The sequence below is a fragment of the Pleurodeles waltl genome, chromosome 7, assembly GCF_031143425.1.
Source record: "Pleurodeles waltl isolate 20211129_DDA chromosome 7, aPleWal1.hap1.20221129, whole genome shotgun sequence".
Lineage (NCBI taxonomy): Eukaryota > Metazoa > Chordata > Amphibia > Caudata > Salamandridae > Pleurodeles > Pleurodeles waltl.
Window position 1 is genome coordinate 733,352,549 of NC_090446.1, and position 17,133 is coordinate 733,369,681.

Below are 17,133 nucleotides of genomic sequence, written 5' to 3' on the forward strand. Positions count from 1 at the left end.
AAGTCGACAGAAGTGACATTATTAGATACGAATATTGCAAGTAAAATATTTTTAGGATAAATACCAATGTACATTTTCGTTTTGACAAACAAAATTCATATTATCGTTTTTGTTACTTATGTCTTAGAATCTACAGTAAGGACTCAATGCACGTTTTTGCTCTGGAAATGTATGCTTCGCTTGACCCAAGTGCAGCGGACTTTTCAGCATTTGTTTTCGAACTTTCATGTTGATTGAGAAAGATTAGTTTAACATTGGGCGAGGGTGTGGTTCACAAAATGTTTCCAGTTATGATCTTTATTGATTGCTTTTACTGAGCAAGAAAAATGAAATTAAAAAGTAATTTCTCGTAATTCACCATTCAGATAAATCTGTGTTCTACAATTTTTATGAAAGAGTAAGATACATTTTTAAATACATTTTCCAAAGCTTAAGACTCTGTTGGGCAATTGTGCAAACAATTTGTTGATCGTCTATTCATGGGCATAATAAGTCTGGTTGACAGCGGTCCTGGAGGTAAATTCGATTCTCACACTGAGGATTAAGTTCTTTAGAAGTTACTGAAAAAGATTTAAAATGCTATCAGAGTAGATGCTGTGTTTTCCTGTTCTAAATCAACATTTGGATGAGATTTCCCACTGTTGAATTATGCTAGATCTAATTTGAAAGTCTGCAATTCAAATAATAGCTCTGTGATTGGCCACGATCCACTCTACAACTATTTGTCTGGTGTATGACGGTGTCTCTTAAGTAATCCACATCAACCTCATCCCAAAAATGTGTTTACCTCAATGAGTTTTTTCTTGCCAAACTGTAAGTGGGTTAGGAGGTTGTAAGGAAAGAGTAATCCTGATTAAGGTCATAAACATATTAATGCAAAAACATTGGTATACCCTGAAAAGTATTACATAGTGCAAGTATGGATGCCGTCAAATGTCCCAAAATTAGACTTAAAGTTCAACTGGATCCACATTCTGCAAGAGGCCACTGCCTATTTCTACCTTCTAATCCTCAGTTTGTTGCTTAGCCGTCACATCTTTCCCATGATGTAACATACATTAAGACTAGGTTTAATGTGCAAATGCATGGAGCGTAAGCAAATCAAAGCCACACAAAAAATGAAAGATGGGCTGTATTGAATTGTATTCAATTTTATTTTATTTTGTTTCTGTTTAAATTTTTCAGGTGGCAAAATAACCTTCATCCTAGTCTGTTTGTTTTCTTTAGTGTGGACGAGGTGGACTGTGATAATGGCTCCCTTGCCACCTGACCTACAGTTTACATGCAGAAACAAGCATTTGTCAATGCAATGGGCCTCACATTTGCTTGAGTTAGAGCTATTGGCTTTGTAAATTCATAACTGGACTTTTCTTGCCACATAAATTGCTCAACCCTGCCTCATAATTTGTTGTTTTCCTGCCGCATAATTCCAGTGGCCCTGCATATAACTAAAGCACTGCCATTTACCTTCTTCCTCTGTCTGCAGCCAAAAATAAAAAAGGTTGCCATTTAGCATCCTAACCTAAATCTGCTACACTAATTCCAATAGAACATTACTTACACCACTCCACCATCAGAGTTGCTGGGTGGTAATAGAACTCCCAAAACAAGACCGCCACAGAGGAGGAACGAGAGAAATAAACTAGAAGGGTCACCCGAACATATCAAGAGTGTTCAAACAGTCATAGTGTAATAAGGATGCTAGGTTGGCCTGAATCATGGTCATAATTGCAATATGGAGAGATTAATAAAATGATCATATAACATAGCCACATGTTTTAAGGCCTAGCAGCCCTACTGCAATACTAAGTCCCTTAGAATGCAAACTACTCCAAGCTGTAAAACAAAAGTTCGAGCCATATGAGAGCTTAAAAAGGGACTGAATGGTGAGATGAGTTATTATTTGGGGTTCCCACTAACCTAGTGTGGGACCCAGAGATGACCTAACCAGAAAGTGTCATGCTGAATGTTTTGGTGGTGGTCCCATTGTCCTAGGTCCACCACAGGCTGAGTTATGGACAACAATGTTTTGAAAAAGAATGCTTGCAAAGCATTATGGGGTGACATTTCCCGAGTGCAGTGAATATGGTAGTATTTGCTTTCCTGCCATGCTGGGAGAGCACCGTTGCAAATTATTATTCTTTTTTTTCTTTTCCCAGTAAAGCATTTATCAGTTATACATATTTTTGGAAAACCTATGGAGCATGACGGGGAGAACCAAAAAAAAGGAGGCTGATTAGACATCAGTGTAAACAATGTGACCAGTGCTATAATACTGCTGATGGAGTTCCCGCTGTTGGCGCTATGAGAGCCATGGTTGCCATGGAGCACAAAGGGGAGAGACAAAAGAAAAAAATAGTTTGCCCATGCTGAAGTATATCGGCAATCATGCAGTTATCCATGTACCAGGGTCAGTCTGCAAGGGGTAACAAAATAGCCCAAAGGCAGGACAAACATCAAGCAGTTACCAGTGACATCAAGGGACTTTTGAAAGGCAAGCCCATGAATGAGTCAAAGTAACAAGCGTGGTTCAAAGCCCACAGTACTTACACGCTTGACCTAAAAAGGACTAGAAGTCAAGGGAATCTTCAGTGCAGCCTCTCTTTATTTCTGTGAAACAGAGAACACTATATTCAGCAGCATTTAAGTGAAGCCACTGAGACGGAAGGGTAGACTGAGGGAAGGAGGAGTGCACAAGGGAGGGAGTGAGAGATGTGAGCAAGATTGGAGAGGGTGGATGGTGGCTGGAGCTGGGGGCGTGCAGAAACTGGAGTTGCTGGAGAGAACACAAGCAGGGCAGAGTGAGAGGAAACAAAGCCAAAGAATGCAGCATCCTTAGTTTGAGTAATGAATTTATTAAGGCACTTCCCAGATCTCAGACAAAAGCACATGAAAATATGAACATGAGCATTTAACTTTAATGCAATAAAACACATGTGAATACCGAAATACTCACAGCAGTTAAACAATGATAGGCAGAAAAAGTGCAATACATCAACAATGAATATGTGCAGTGAATAGGTATATATGCATAGTCAAGCTAGATAATTAAGAATTAAAATGCATCACCCTGGGGGTTGACTTCGTCATCCTTGTCAACAGCAAGCCGAGGAACCCTGGATGGCTGAGGCAGTAGGAGATCCTTCCAACATGGGATATTGTAATCTGAACCGGGGGTCCACATTCAGGAGAACTCCTAACTCGGTGCCAAGCCTCCCTACCTTATATACCTTAACCCTAGAGGAAGGTTCTGGCAACCTCCCCTTCCCTTCACATAAGTTATGAAATTCAAGTGCTCGCTGTGCTTGGTCTCTGTCAAACATACAAAGGAATGGGCCCTACCCGATGCGCATTCCAGAGACTGAGAAGCTGTACTTTTCCTTGATGAGAACATTCCCAGTCTGAAGCCCTCTTATTGGGTACCTTCCACATCCCCATGTTTTGTTCCAGCATGGTGTAACCTTGTGCTAGAAAGAACAGCATAAACACATTCTATGTAGAAAACAATTTGTGCATGAAAAAACCTTCTGCCACCGATGTGACGGCAGGCATCTGAAGCTAAGTTAAACACAAAAAGCAATCAGTGGTCAAGATGGATGTGGTGGTCAAATGCAGATAGCATTACAGAGACACACCAGGAAGGCACCAGGAGTGGACAGAGAGAGGGCTCTGGTTGCAAAGTAATCCCTTACGCCTTTGAGTGCAATCACTTGGGTAAAGCGCAGGAAGGATATACCAAAAAGGAAACACTCAAAGTTAATAGCCTTACGTGAGAGATGAATATGTCACTAGGCTAAGCCATAATTGACAGTCACAAGCCTGTGGTTGAAAGAGGCTGGTCGGACAGAAACCACTGGTTGATTGGGCTGGTATATAGTCCACTTTATTGTATATTGTACATAACTATTTGACAGCTGCACTGACAAAACCCAAATGGGAAAAGTTAAAACCAGGTGGTAAATGTGCAAAGCTAAACAGATTTGGTTAATTCAGTGTAAGAAGCAGCCTTATATCAGCATATCAGTCGATTCTGGTCTATAGCTTTTGGTTCCCTTCTCATCTCCACAGACCTTAGCTAAGGAAGAGATGTCTTATGTAAGAGACTTGTATCTGCCAAAATGTTGTAGACTTAAGAAATATAAATTTACAATTTGTGCAACCCTTCTGTGTTAATCCTGAAGCTTCTATTGCAGCAAAGATGCTAGATTGGTGCATTATAGAAATATTTGTTGAATATTCATTAAGTAATAATTTTACAGATATCTGGAAGGCTTGCTGTCAAAAACAAGACTTTCCCTATAATGCCCAATCATAGCACACTTGTAAATAAAAGAACCAACCCAGTGTATCTGGAGGTTTTAGCACTGGTTGCTGCAGAGTTTAACTTTTTAACTAACATTTTTATCTTTTGTGTAGGTGTGCACCGACATTCACAATCGTCTGAGTTATCCGGCTTCTACTCCCTTCCTCCTAGCAGTGTTGGACAGATAACTCCTTCCATGGGCTGGTAAGTGTTTGTGTCATGTGTGACCTTAGTAAGTCTCAAGATTCACGGGATAGCACTGTTATGGTATATTACATGATTTTGTGCTTTTTATATCACAGAAGTGATGAATTCCACATATGTAACAGAATGCATTTACATATAGACCTGGACCCATTGGGCAGTTGTTCATAAACTACTTTCTGCCTCTACAGTAGATGTTTTGTTTGCCCAGCCTGGTATTTCTGCCATAAATTAGTCCTCATTGCTCCTTCAGCACTGCTGTCTGTCAAGAATTAAAATCACAGTGTGCCATCCAAATAGTGCCCTTTGTTGGACTGGCTACCAATTCACATCCACTGATGTACTACTGTTAGAAAAGATTGCCTTCAAACAGACACTCCAATCCTAACAGACCTTTAGGTTTTGAGTGACTGCAAAAATAACACCCTTCAGTTTCACTGTTAAATATTTCTTTGTGATAGAATCTGCCAAATAGTCGACTAATCTGTTGACTGTTCAACAAACTTTTTCTGTTTTTATGGCATAAAAAATAAGAGTAAACCAGGTACTAAAATTATGAAAGTTCATATAACCTAATCCTATAATGCTATCTGAGTTTTTGGGGGTATAGTTAATAAACAGTTAATTTAATGTCATCAGAATCTCTTGATTGTGTTATGAACCAACATTTAGTGTCACTTTGTGGGGCCCTTTTTGCAAATTTGACTTCAACTAATCTATGGCAGAGCGTTGGGTTGGGGTTATTTAGCAGAATCATGTTTTACAGAGAAGTTTTAAGGTTTGGGCAATTGTCCAGGCCCAGCCTTCCTAGAACCCCACTGGTAAAGTAATAACATTCAGTGTTCTGAAAAGTGGGTTCCAAAGTAGATTTTGCCACACCCCTAAAAATACCTATGATGACACTGGTATGTTGCACTGTGAGTAGTAGAACATCAGTTCTTTTCGGTCGTAGTGGTTTTCATATATTGAGAATGGTGGAGGTGGTTAAAAACAGGAACATCTTTCTTAGTTGTGTTTGCTTTCAGCTATTCTAGGACTTAAATGCTGTACCCAGTGCTTGCTGTCCCAACAGTAGGGTCAGAACTCAACCTTTCCACCTTGATTTGGTATCCTTGCCATTAATTTGCAGTTAAATTATGCTGTGCAGGGTTGGTGGCACCAGCCTGTTGTTTAAAGGGAAAGTGTTTCTGGAAGGGAATTGTGGTTCTTAAGGGTATACTGAACAAAGCATTTGAATTTTATTAAAGACAAGGAGGCTAGCAATATGCATAACCTTTTATTCACTACTTCTGAGCGGCACCTTTAAAAGCTTGCAAGAGAAAGTAGACACACATCACAATGAAATATAATTTTGAGTCCCATAAACGTAGCTTGGCCACCATATTCTTCCTCTTTTGTTTGTCTTCTTCTTGTCAACCTCACGTAATCTGTAGTATAATCTTATCTTTAACCACGATAATCAGTCTGAAAAATGGAAAACATATAATACCTTTCCTTTAAAACACAAATCAAATTATTTGAGAGACTTCCTAAAAATATATAAAATGTCTTTAACCTCATATTATATGCAACCACATATACAGTTATAAACATCTTACAAGTATGGTAAAACACATATCGTACCCCACCCATGTTCGGTGGGTGGGATAATTCTAGCCTCCTTGTCTTTCATAAATCCCGAATCTTTGTTCAGTAAACTATAAGATTCACAATTTTATGTCAAGACAGGAGGCTAGCTAGCATTATGCATGTTCAGAGCTCCGTAAAGCACTTTTTGAAACCTGCTCAGCTTCTTTGAATTAAAACGTCCTGAGTGTCTCCGCATTTGACCAATCCGCTGCTTTCAAAAGGTCTTCCAAACGATCTTCCAAGATACATACCTTACTTGCCATTGCACCTCTTATCAAATGTGCTGTAAATCTGGTCAAATCCACCCCATAATCATTCATAACTGTCTTAACCCATCCAGCAATTGTTGCATTTGCCACAGGTTTAAAGGGTTTCACCTATGAAATTAATAATTATCACCAGTTCTCCGACACACTAACATCATACTCGTTCAAACATCTCACTACACATAATTTGGGAAAGTCATCAAATCTTAGATAGAATATAGACTTGGTTCTTCTGTATACTTGAAATATTATTCCTTCTGGTTGAAAATAGTTATGCGATATCTCTAACGCTCGCACATCTGAAATGCTCCTAAAAGTTATTAAACATAACAAAGTTGCCAACTTAATTGATAACTCACTAATTTCCAGAAACCGGTTATCTGGCAAGGAACTGATATATTGTTAAACCAGATCAACATCCAACATTGACTGATATTTCGCTCTAGGATCACCTCAACCGAATCACTTTCATAACAACACACTAATGGATTCCTTCCAATTGTCAATCTCTCTTGCAAAGAATGACCAGCTGCAATTGCGGATCTATAACAATTGACCCTTTTATAAGATAGTCCTTTTTCAGATTATTCCACCCAAAAATTTGCCACCTCTATCTCATCAACTTCCACGGGGTCCACATCCCTCTGCAAGCGCCAAATGTCCTTACTCTCCCTGTGCCCCATACTTCTTCCTGGTGCCCATGATTCATGCAGTTATTTGGAAGCTCTTCCCAAAAGACCTTCTTCAGGAACACCTGATATCTTCCATACTAGAAGGTTCATACAACCAATGGATCCTCCTTCCCTTCCGTCCCCACAAGAAGACCTTTGCGAGAGTGTAAAAGATATGGTATTAGTACAGCCATTTCCATAACTGTTAGAAACCATACTTTGAGTCTTCCAAAAAAGGAATCACAAGAACCAAAAGACATCTGTTTCCTCACCTGAACTAACACCCTCTGTATCATTGAAAAAGGAGGGAATGTGTAACCTTTCGTTGTTGACCAATCCTGACTGAACACATCTATTGCGCCTGCACCCGGGTCTGTCCTCCCACCAACATAACTCTGCAACTAATAAGTTAGCCTTGAGGCAAACCGTTCCACTTCTAAAGGTCCTAAAAACATCTGAATCCTTCTGAAAAGTCTTCCTCCAGTTTTCAGTCGCTGAAATCCCTTATATTTCGTGAATACCAGTCCGTCCTCACATTGAAAATCCCTGAAACATATTCTGCCTTCAATCCTATCTTGTGCTCTAAAAAAACCTCCCAGATTTCTCTCGCCAATGCAGTCAACTTTCTGGACCTGCAGCCTCCAACCCTGTTTGCATACGTTACCACTGTCACATTGTCTATTTTTAGTAATACTGAGCTCCCAATCAAACTTCCTGAAACCGCAAATTGCAAACAACCACGCTTGCATCTCTAGACAATTTGTGTTCTGTCCTCTCTGCCAAACTCCACATTCCACTTGTCTCCTGATCCAAACAAGCTGTTCCCCATCCTCAAGGACTGGCATCTGTCAATGTAATGAAATCCAGATTCATTAAAAAACAAATTGCACGGCCATTCCAAGCCTCTAAATTCTCCTTCCATCAACACAACTCTTCTGGTACTTCATCTGACATGGTCACTATCTCCATACCACAGACCTCTACTCAGACCTGAAGCCTTCAAATGGTGAAGAGCGCTGTAATACAAGTGTCCCGGAAATACTGCTTGAATGGAAGAGGACAACAGACCTATTACTTGAGCCAAATCTCTCAGCTTCACTCTCTCCTTTCTCATTACTTTGACCTCCTCTCTTATCCTTCGTACTTTCTTGTCTGATAATAGTAACTGACTTATTTCCGTATCTACCATAAAACTGAAAAATTCTAATCTTCTTGTTGGGACTAAATGGATTTGTCTGTATTTATCGTGAAACCCAAATCCTGAAACAATGCCTCTATCATCCTCAACTGCGGCTGTAACTCTTGGACATCTTGATACATTACCAGCAAATCTTCCAAGCAAACAATCAACCTAAAGCCTCTCTCTCTCTTAAATATCCCACAATTGGTCACGCAACATTTGTAAAACACAATGGTGCCGAAGGCAAAACAAATTGATATAACCTTTCTTTTCCCAACAGAATTGTAAATTTTTCTGACTTTACTTTGCCATTGAAACTGTGAAATATGCATCTTTGAGATCCAATTTCACCATCCAGTCCAGATCATGAAGAACATCCTGTAGCAAATGTATCACTTCCTTTTTGAAGTTTTTCGCAACCTTGACTGAATACACATGCTCAAAGGGCCACCACTCCTTACCTCTTGGATGACGTATGTCTTTGGGATCAAATAAATGCTCCCCAAATGGCTCAACGACAACACTTTTTTTGGGGGGGGAGGGGGGAGGTTTACTGAAACCTCTTCTTCAACATACAAATCTTCTTTATATTCTAAATCTAGAATATATTAATCTAAATCTGACTTTCTACTGCATGAGCCCAAATCATTTCAGTGTGTAGCTGACCTTTGTTATGCCACGTTGGGCATCTTTCTTGTTTCAACCGCTTTGGGTTCCTCTCTTACTATACTTTTCATTTATGTGCTTATGTTTTTTTAAAATATATTTTTAACCTGGACCATATTTAATTTGTCCGTATTTAATACTGAATAATATCCATCTTCAAAGTTTCTTTTCTCTCTATTCTGATTCAATACCTGCTGTATAGTCTCCTGAACTACAGACGGTAGTTCTTTATTTAGAATTTGTCTTATAATTTCCCCTTATGAATTATTTTTCCCACTAGGCTCTCTCATAATGACAGCCTCGTATTAACATTGTATTTCCATATTAATTATAGCTAGATAGGCCATGTCCTAAGTATATTTATAACTTTTACTCTTTCTGATGCTGGTTTGTGAAATATGTGGTTGTGATTGTTACAAACTGTCACCTGATCACAAACCGCTACAACAGTTCGCATGGAAATTGGCTTTAACCCCGATTTCCTAAAGAAAACCTCATTCCTGTTTAAAACGAGCCAATCTCCTTCTGAAATAGACGTACATGGCACAGTGTGCCCAGCAGCAAAAAAACTAGCTCTTTTGCCTTCAAAAAGAGGCCCAAAATCCTTTTTCCCTTGAAAAGGATGTTGTCTCTTACACTTGCTACATGTTTGCTTTCACGAGACGATCGAATGTGAGCAAAGGACTCCCGCGATCAATACGAGTAATTTCCTTTTTTCATTAATAAAAAAAACAAAAAATCCTACATTAATAAATGGCCTTAGAATTTGCTTTTCCATACCTTATTAATACTTTTCAACAAAACAGATCAAGAATATAAAATCTGTACAATCTACACTTGAAAATTATAAAATCTAAAGAAGAATGAAACTTCTAAAACACAACTCACAAATTGGGTATGAAAAACTACACAATCTATTGCAAGTAAATATTACCAAAACTTATCATTACACTCACTTTAACACTAAACATTAGGAGAGTACTTATCTGCTCAGAAATAGCAAACAAATGAACGAGAAAATGGTGGACAAGCTATGTTTATGGGGCTCAAAATTCTATTCCATTGTGATGTGTGTGTGTGTGTATGTACATTCTATTGCAAGCTTTTAAAGATGCTGCTCAGAAGTAGTGAATAAAAGGTTATGCATAATTCTAGCCTCCTGTCTTGACATGAAATTAAGGTACCCAAGTGCGTACCATTGGTCATCTCTCTAGAGAAATCAGCAGCTGGAATGTACATTGATGCACTGTCATCCCCCAGTGTTCAAAGCAGATCTGGCTTAGACTAAGTGGTGGAACAGTGTCCACTTTTGGGATCTCATAGCTTTTAACTGTTTTCAGGCTATAGATAATTTGGTTTCCAGTGTGATAAAATGCATCCTCTAAAACTAATGAAGCTGTAAAGTATGTCAGTACTAGATAATTGTACCAATTTCCCAATGTTATTTTTGGGTGTTCGAGTGATGTAGAGTATGCAAGATCAAAAGAAGTGTTCTATACCATATTCTAATTTTTAATATGCCTGAGTTTCAATAAGAAATTGAGTTGAATATATACAACACATTATAGAAGCAGCTATGCTGGACAACTTCTTTTAGGACTGGCTGCAGACAGCACTAGCTTTTGGGTGACCTCATGCTAGTTCTTCAAAAAGGTACAGTAAGAACAACAAAGAGAATTAGCCCTTTAGCTTTTGTGGTTCATATGTTTTTCATGGTTGGCTATTGCCTGAAAGGCTGTCCATCAAGGCTTTGGCATTTCATGAAAAATTTGCCAATTCTTACTCTGTTAAGGTTTTGTAAGACTTTTTATGTGACAGGACAGTTTGTGATTGCTAGCTTGCGTATTTTGGCGTTTCCTTTGCTGACACAAATTTTTATTTCTATTATGGATTTTGGTTAGGAAAATGTATGGTGTTTAGAGGCCTTAGCCAGTCATAAGACCATAATGCTTGCCACTTATTGCTCATGTGCATTCCATTATTTTGCTTTGCTGTGGGTTGGCATGCTACCCCGAGCAATTAGCAGTGGTTAGACAAATTGCAAGCGTTCCACCTATTACATGTGTGTGTTTGATGTAACATCCTAAGTGGTCCATGGAATGTCCAGACTGCGGTCTTGTTTCTTACTGAGCCACCGCAACCATGATAAGCCCAACTGAAGAGTCTCAATCAGGGTGAAATGGGTCTCTGGCTGTTGGTGCTCTTGTGCAGAGAGAACCTGCATTGACAGCTCAGACCAGACTGTTCCTGTTGGAGCAGGACCAAGGCTGATATACATTAGGCTAGGTGTAATCTGAGTTGGCATGATTAGCAAAAGAACAGTGGGTTGGAATGCTACCCCAAGTGATTGCCACTGGTTGGGCAAATGGCAAGCATTCCTCCTATCAACTCTTGTGTGCTAGAAAACTACTGTAATAGGGTCTCCAATGTAACCTGCCTATGGGCTAGAAAGACACATTTTTCAGTGTCTAGTGTTACATATACTATATTTTGTGCTCAGCAGTACTCGTGTCCCTTCTTTACAAAGCACTGTTAATCACATCAGGAGACGAGACCAGCTTTCTCACAGTATGTGATAGTACACACCACATGCTTAAGAAGAAATGTGGACCATGGAGAGGATAATTTGAAGATTAATGCTTATATACTGTGATGCTCATTATTTGGTGACCTCACCTTTTAAACACTTTGTACTTCTTTCTCTGTTGGTCTGGAGAATTCGCTACAGGCAATGGTACTGTTATCTGTGTAAAAGCAGCTGACCACCCTCTCTGGGGGGCTTTCGTTTTGAATTGTGAGACCCCTGCACTTTGCTACTGCTTCATACAGCCCACAATGAATCTAGCAAGCACAAATGCAGTAATTGTTAACATGTTTTATTTAGCCATGTTTCTGCTATGTCAGCTATTTAATGACAACAGTGCTTCTTTTAATTAAGATGGTTCCTCCAGGACTAGGGATTCATGAAGGAGAGAAGGTTTTGCAGTAAAGGCAAATGTAAACAAATCTTTGCCCTGTATGGGGTAGTATGGCGGAAAACTGCTTCTAAATCAATGCACTACATTGTTTATATGCTTCACGACGCTATGGAAAATCGAGCGTGATCACTTCCCTCAGCCCTCCAATGGCTGTGGTATACAGGTTACTTTGGAGTCCTGGTTGCAGTCCCATATACATAGCGGTAAACATGTACTGTCTCCTAGATACATACAGTGCTAAATGTGACAATTGGTGCAGGGTGAAAGTGGGATAGCTAAAAACAAGCATTTGCAAAGTCCGTAGGTCTCGCTTATGTCAGCTATTGGATTTTCCAATGTTTGTAGCCATGCTGTACAGCAGCACGGATGTTTTGCATTATAGCTAAAACTAATTGAAGAAAGCACTATATTTCCCAGCTAGGGCTAATGAACTTTAAAAAAAAAAAAAAAAAGTTCATTAGTGCTGGATGCATAGTAGTCCTTTTTTCATTATTTTATATAGCCATGCTGCACAGTAGCGACACTGCTATACCACGTCTAAAAATATTAGCCAAAATCAGCGATGACCATGCTGTACTGCATGAACAAAAAGCAGAGCCAATAGTCTCAAAGGCAAGACCTGTTGGCTTTGCCAATGCATGTTAGGTCTTGGCTCAACACCCCTGTGATTCTGAGCAAATCAGTTAATGCCCCCATGTGTGAAAAAGAAAGAAAAATGACATTCGGCAACCGTGCCCATGTCCTAGTGAAAATACAGTTGAAAGCAGATAACATCTGTTGTCATAATGAAAATCCTTTTTTTAACCAAGACAAGCATTTGCAATACAGTGGTTCTCGCATTTGCTCGAGTTAGAGCTGTTAGGGTTGTTAACTCCTAGCTGGACTTGTATTGCCACATAAACCTAAAATTAAAAGTAAAACAGTTTCACATAAGTGAGTCGATTCACAGCGCCACGGCTGCCATGAGCATCAGCGTGAAGGGACACGCAAAAGGAAAAAGGTTTGCTCGCAGTTAAACTTATTGACAAAAGTGCAGTTAGCCATGTAACGGGGACGATGGCCAAGGCTGTAACAAAACCTTCCCAAGAAAGGACAAATATAAACCGTTTACTAATGTCGTCAAAGGATTTTTGAAGGGCAAGCCCACGAGCGAGTGGTAGTGATGAGCATGAGGTGGGCGTTGGTAAAAGCCCAGATACATACTAACATGTCAAAAAAACAGCGCTTGCGCGCTGCTATGCTCGACTTAAAAGGGCTTTGTTGAAGTGACTGTGGCATAGTAAAACATAGATACAAATGACAAAAGGTTCAACAGGGAATGACAGTGAATAAGAAAACATAAAAGTAGTTCCTCCATCATAGCGCGATCAGAGGAAGGACAGCAATCAGAACTTGGTCCATGGTCAAGCCGAAAGAAGCGGAAGTGAGGCAAGCATGGGATAGCCAATTAAAAGGAAGCAAATAAGACTGCTAATGAAGCCTACGAAGCAATGTGCGGGCTGCAAGCCCCTTGTTCTATACAGTATCTCTCGCAAGCAAGAAAGCATACAGCACACAAGACCCCAAAATTGAAAAATTGATAGAGGCAGCCATAAAAGTAAATGTACATATTTGAAGAAAAAATTTAACCACACTGCTCTCAATCACTTAGGATTCCTTGGGGGTTAATTGTAGTGAGTTTAACACACCCTCTGAAGTTGAACCTTTCTTATTCTGTTCCCACGGCTTTTACTTTAACATTTTGGAAAGTGTGTGTAAAAGCAATTCTTATCTGTGGCTCTTGAATCCTAGAGATTTAGACAATCTTAAGTTGATATCCCCGCTCCCCACAACCGGTCAGATTGTTTGTAGGTTAGTAGGATTTCTCTTGTTCTCAAGTTTAGACTAAGGACGCATTTCAATCTGTCAAATGGACCGGCTGGGCTTTTCAGGCCTGATTCGCTTAGGGCTTTTCAGGCCTGATTCGCTTACGGCTTTCCAGCCATGATCCAGTTCCGGTTTTGCAAAGATCAAAGCACTTGACGAGTTTCAATCTGTTTAATCGCTGGCTGACTGAGTCTGGAGCTCCAGATACACACTTCTCAGGAAAGGTCTGTCCTGGATGGTCTTTCCTAGCCTCTGCTCAGACATGAAGGGAGCCTCTAATATTCCCTGTGCTGCAGCATTCAGTGACACTGTTAACGCTTTCTAGACTGAACAGTAATGCAAAAGAGAACATGTTTGCGAACAAAGATTGAGTATACGTGCTTAGGAATTAAACTGTCATTCCTTTAAATGTAGGAAGGAATGAGTCTTGCTACTTCTTCCACCGGCTCGTACTGTGTAGTCCTAGTGATTGAGTTCCCCTGCTCACATATCAAATTCGAATTTGAAACATATTTCTTGAGACCCTTCAATGTCGGGTCTAGACTGGTGAAAGTGTCACAAAGTAATGAAAGGTGAGACTTCTTTAATGGTAGGGTTCAACATTAGCTTTCAGAGAAGAGTGACTTTCCCAGATAGCTGGACAGCTGTGTGGTTTGAATACCTTTGTCAGCATTCAATGACTTTTTGTCTTTGCTCATGTAAAAACAATTTATAAGGAATAGGAGTCGGAAGAACCAATGCTGGAGCCACACATGCCTAAACAACGCGGTCGGAACAATGACTGCGTTGTTACCACAAGTGCCTTAACGCTCTTTCATTGTAAAGGCATTCCTGGTATAGGCATGCATGAACGGCATGTGGTGTTCCAGCATGCAACTCTCCCCACCCCTAAAACAATCACCCCCCATCCCCCACCCCTAAAAACAATTCTACCACTACCCCAATCCAACCCCTAAAACTGAAACTACCCGGCCCCTAAAACCTAAACTACCCCGACCCCCCCCACCTCTAAAAACTAAAAATACCCCAACACTCCACCCGACCCTAAAACTACAGCGCAGCCCCTACCCCTTCCCTGAAACTACTGTGATCCCCTACCCCCTAAAACCTAAACTACCCCGACCCCCCCACCCCTAAAACTGCCCCATCCCCACTTACCTGATCGCGTTCTCCAACAAAGCTGACTCCCTTCTCCTGTGCCTTAACCACGCATGTGCGTTGTTCAGCACATGTGAGGTTAAGGCACCGGACAAGGAAGTCGTGGTTAACGACAGCGTTGTTCCGCCATTGTTATTCACGACTTCGTTGTTCAGGAGTCCTGCTTGGGGGTAGGGTGACCACCCGTCCGTAATTTCATGGACTGCCGTAATTTCGCCTTGCCGTCCGTGATGAAAGGCTTACCGGACAGCATTTGTCCGTAATTTTAGCCTTTCACCAAAAGGGCAACAGACGGCCGGGTGAAATTACAGGCGGATTAGTTTCCCCAGCTCGATTGAAAGGCAGGGAATCACAATCACCTGTGTTCCGAGGGAGGGAGGGGCAGGCAGATAAGAAACATACCTTCTTGCCAGGGTGCCTCCTTCTCTAAAGAAATGCACATGTGGGCAACTGGTGAATCTGCAAACGCAAAGGGGCTTGAAAACCTGCATTGACTTTAACCAAAGGAGTCACTTGAAGCTTTCTGATGGCAAAGATATTTTCTTTTAGAGAGGTACTGTAATGGTGTTCCAAGCTGAGCTGAGGTGTGTGTGTTTTAATAGAGTGTTATAAAAAAATGTTAGTACTAGGTATAAACTGTATATTATGCAAATCTGTATTGAAGAAGCACTTTATTTAACCGAAATGTACTTGTGCACTTAGTAGCAGCCTACATTATGATGTAATTGTATTTATATAGCGCTTACTACCCCTGACGAGGCGTCGAATGCATGTTTAAAATAAGGACTTAAAAATTCACAGTTCTTTCAGGCACCTCTGTACCTCATAGTACTAACAAACATTGGCAAAGCCAATAGGTCACATCTATGCAAGAGTTATTGGCTTTGCCAATGTGTTTTAGCCATGTTATACACCAGAGTGGCTGCTGTTCTGCATGGCTAAAAGTTAGTGGCATAGTGGTTTGGAGTGGATTACAGTGGCATAGGAGCAGAGGCCTAGAGCCCAGTGGTGCAGAGTACAGTACAGTACGGTGGGATACAGTGCAGTTGTTTAGAGTGCATTGGCGTAGCGTACAGTGGTTTAGAGTGCAGTGGAATGGAGTGGCTTGGGACAGAGTAGAGTGGCAGAGAGTGCAGTAGTGTAGAGTGGTGCAGTGTCAGAGTGCAGAGTAGACTTGCATGGCAGACAGTGCATTGGCATAGTGTAAAGTGGTGCAGTGCAGGGTAGCGTATAGTGCTGTAGAGTGCAGTTGTGATGCACTGTAGAGTGGCATAGAGTGCAGTGGCGTAGAATGCAGTAGTACAGAGTAGATTGGTGTACAGTGGCAGAGAATGCAATGTTGCAGAATAAAGTGTCAGTGTAGTGATGTGGAGGGGAGTGGCACAGAGTAGAGGTCAGTGGCATACAGTACAGTTGTTTAGAGTGCATTGGCGCAGAGTGCAGTGGCATGGGGTAGAGTAGCAGTGCAGTGGAGTAGAGTGGCATACACTAGAGTGGCAGTAAGTGCAGTAGTGCAGAGTGGTGCAGTGTCAGAGTAGACTCATGAGACATAGAGAGCAGTGGCGTAAAGTGGTGCAGAGTGGAGTATTGTAGAGTGGTGAAGTGCAGAGTATAGTGCCTAGAGTGCAGTGGCGTAGAGTGCAGTGATGTGCAGTGGCATAAAATGCAGTAGTACAGAGTAGACTGGTGTAGAGTGCAGTGTTGCAGAGTAGTGTCAGTGCAGTGGTGTAGAGTGATACAGAGAACAGTGGCATAGAGTACAGTGGTGCAGAATAAAGGGCAGTGGCAAACAGTGCAGTTGTTTAGAGTGCACTGGTGCAGAGTGCAGTGGCATAGAGTGGGATGGGGCAGAGTAGAGTGCAGTAGAATAGAGTGTATTGGTGATGAATTTATTAGTACAGAGTAGAGTGGTTTAGAATATAGTGGCGGCCAGTGCAGTGTTGCACCGAAGAGTGTCAGCATGCAGTGGTGCATTGAACTAGAGAGCAGTGGACAGAGTAGCATAGGCTGCAGTGGCGTAGAATAGATTGTTTCAGAGTACAGTGCAGTTGCACAGAGTGGAGAGGTGCAGGGTAGAGTGCAGTGGCACAGTGCAGTGGCATAAAGTAGATTGTTTCACAGTAGAGTGAGGTGGCTTAGAGTGGAGTTGCATAGTGGTTGATGATATAGAGTAAAGTGGTGTAGAGTGCCATGGCACAGAGTGCAGAGGTGC

The 17,133-nt window shown here is 41.0% G+C and overlaps 1 protein-coding gene across 8 annotated transcripts in view; it reads left to right on the forward strand.

The window, feature by feature from the left end:
• The window catches only part of TCF7 (transcription factor 7), a 306,615-nt gene that overhangs the window by 193,279 nt on the left and 96,203 nt on the right, over window positions 1-17,133 (forward strand). For all 8 annotated transcript variants that reach the window (XM_069199202.1, XM_069199204.1, XM_069199206.1 and 5 more), the window contains exon 5: window positions 4,417-4,507. In XM_069199202.1, coding sequence (XP_069055303.1) covers window positions 4,417-4,507 — 91 coding nt within the window. The remainder of the gene's footprint in view (window positions 1-4,416; window positions 4,508-17,133) is intronic.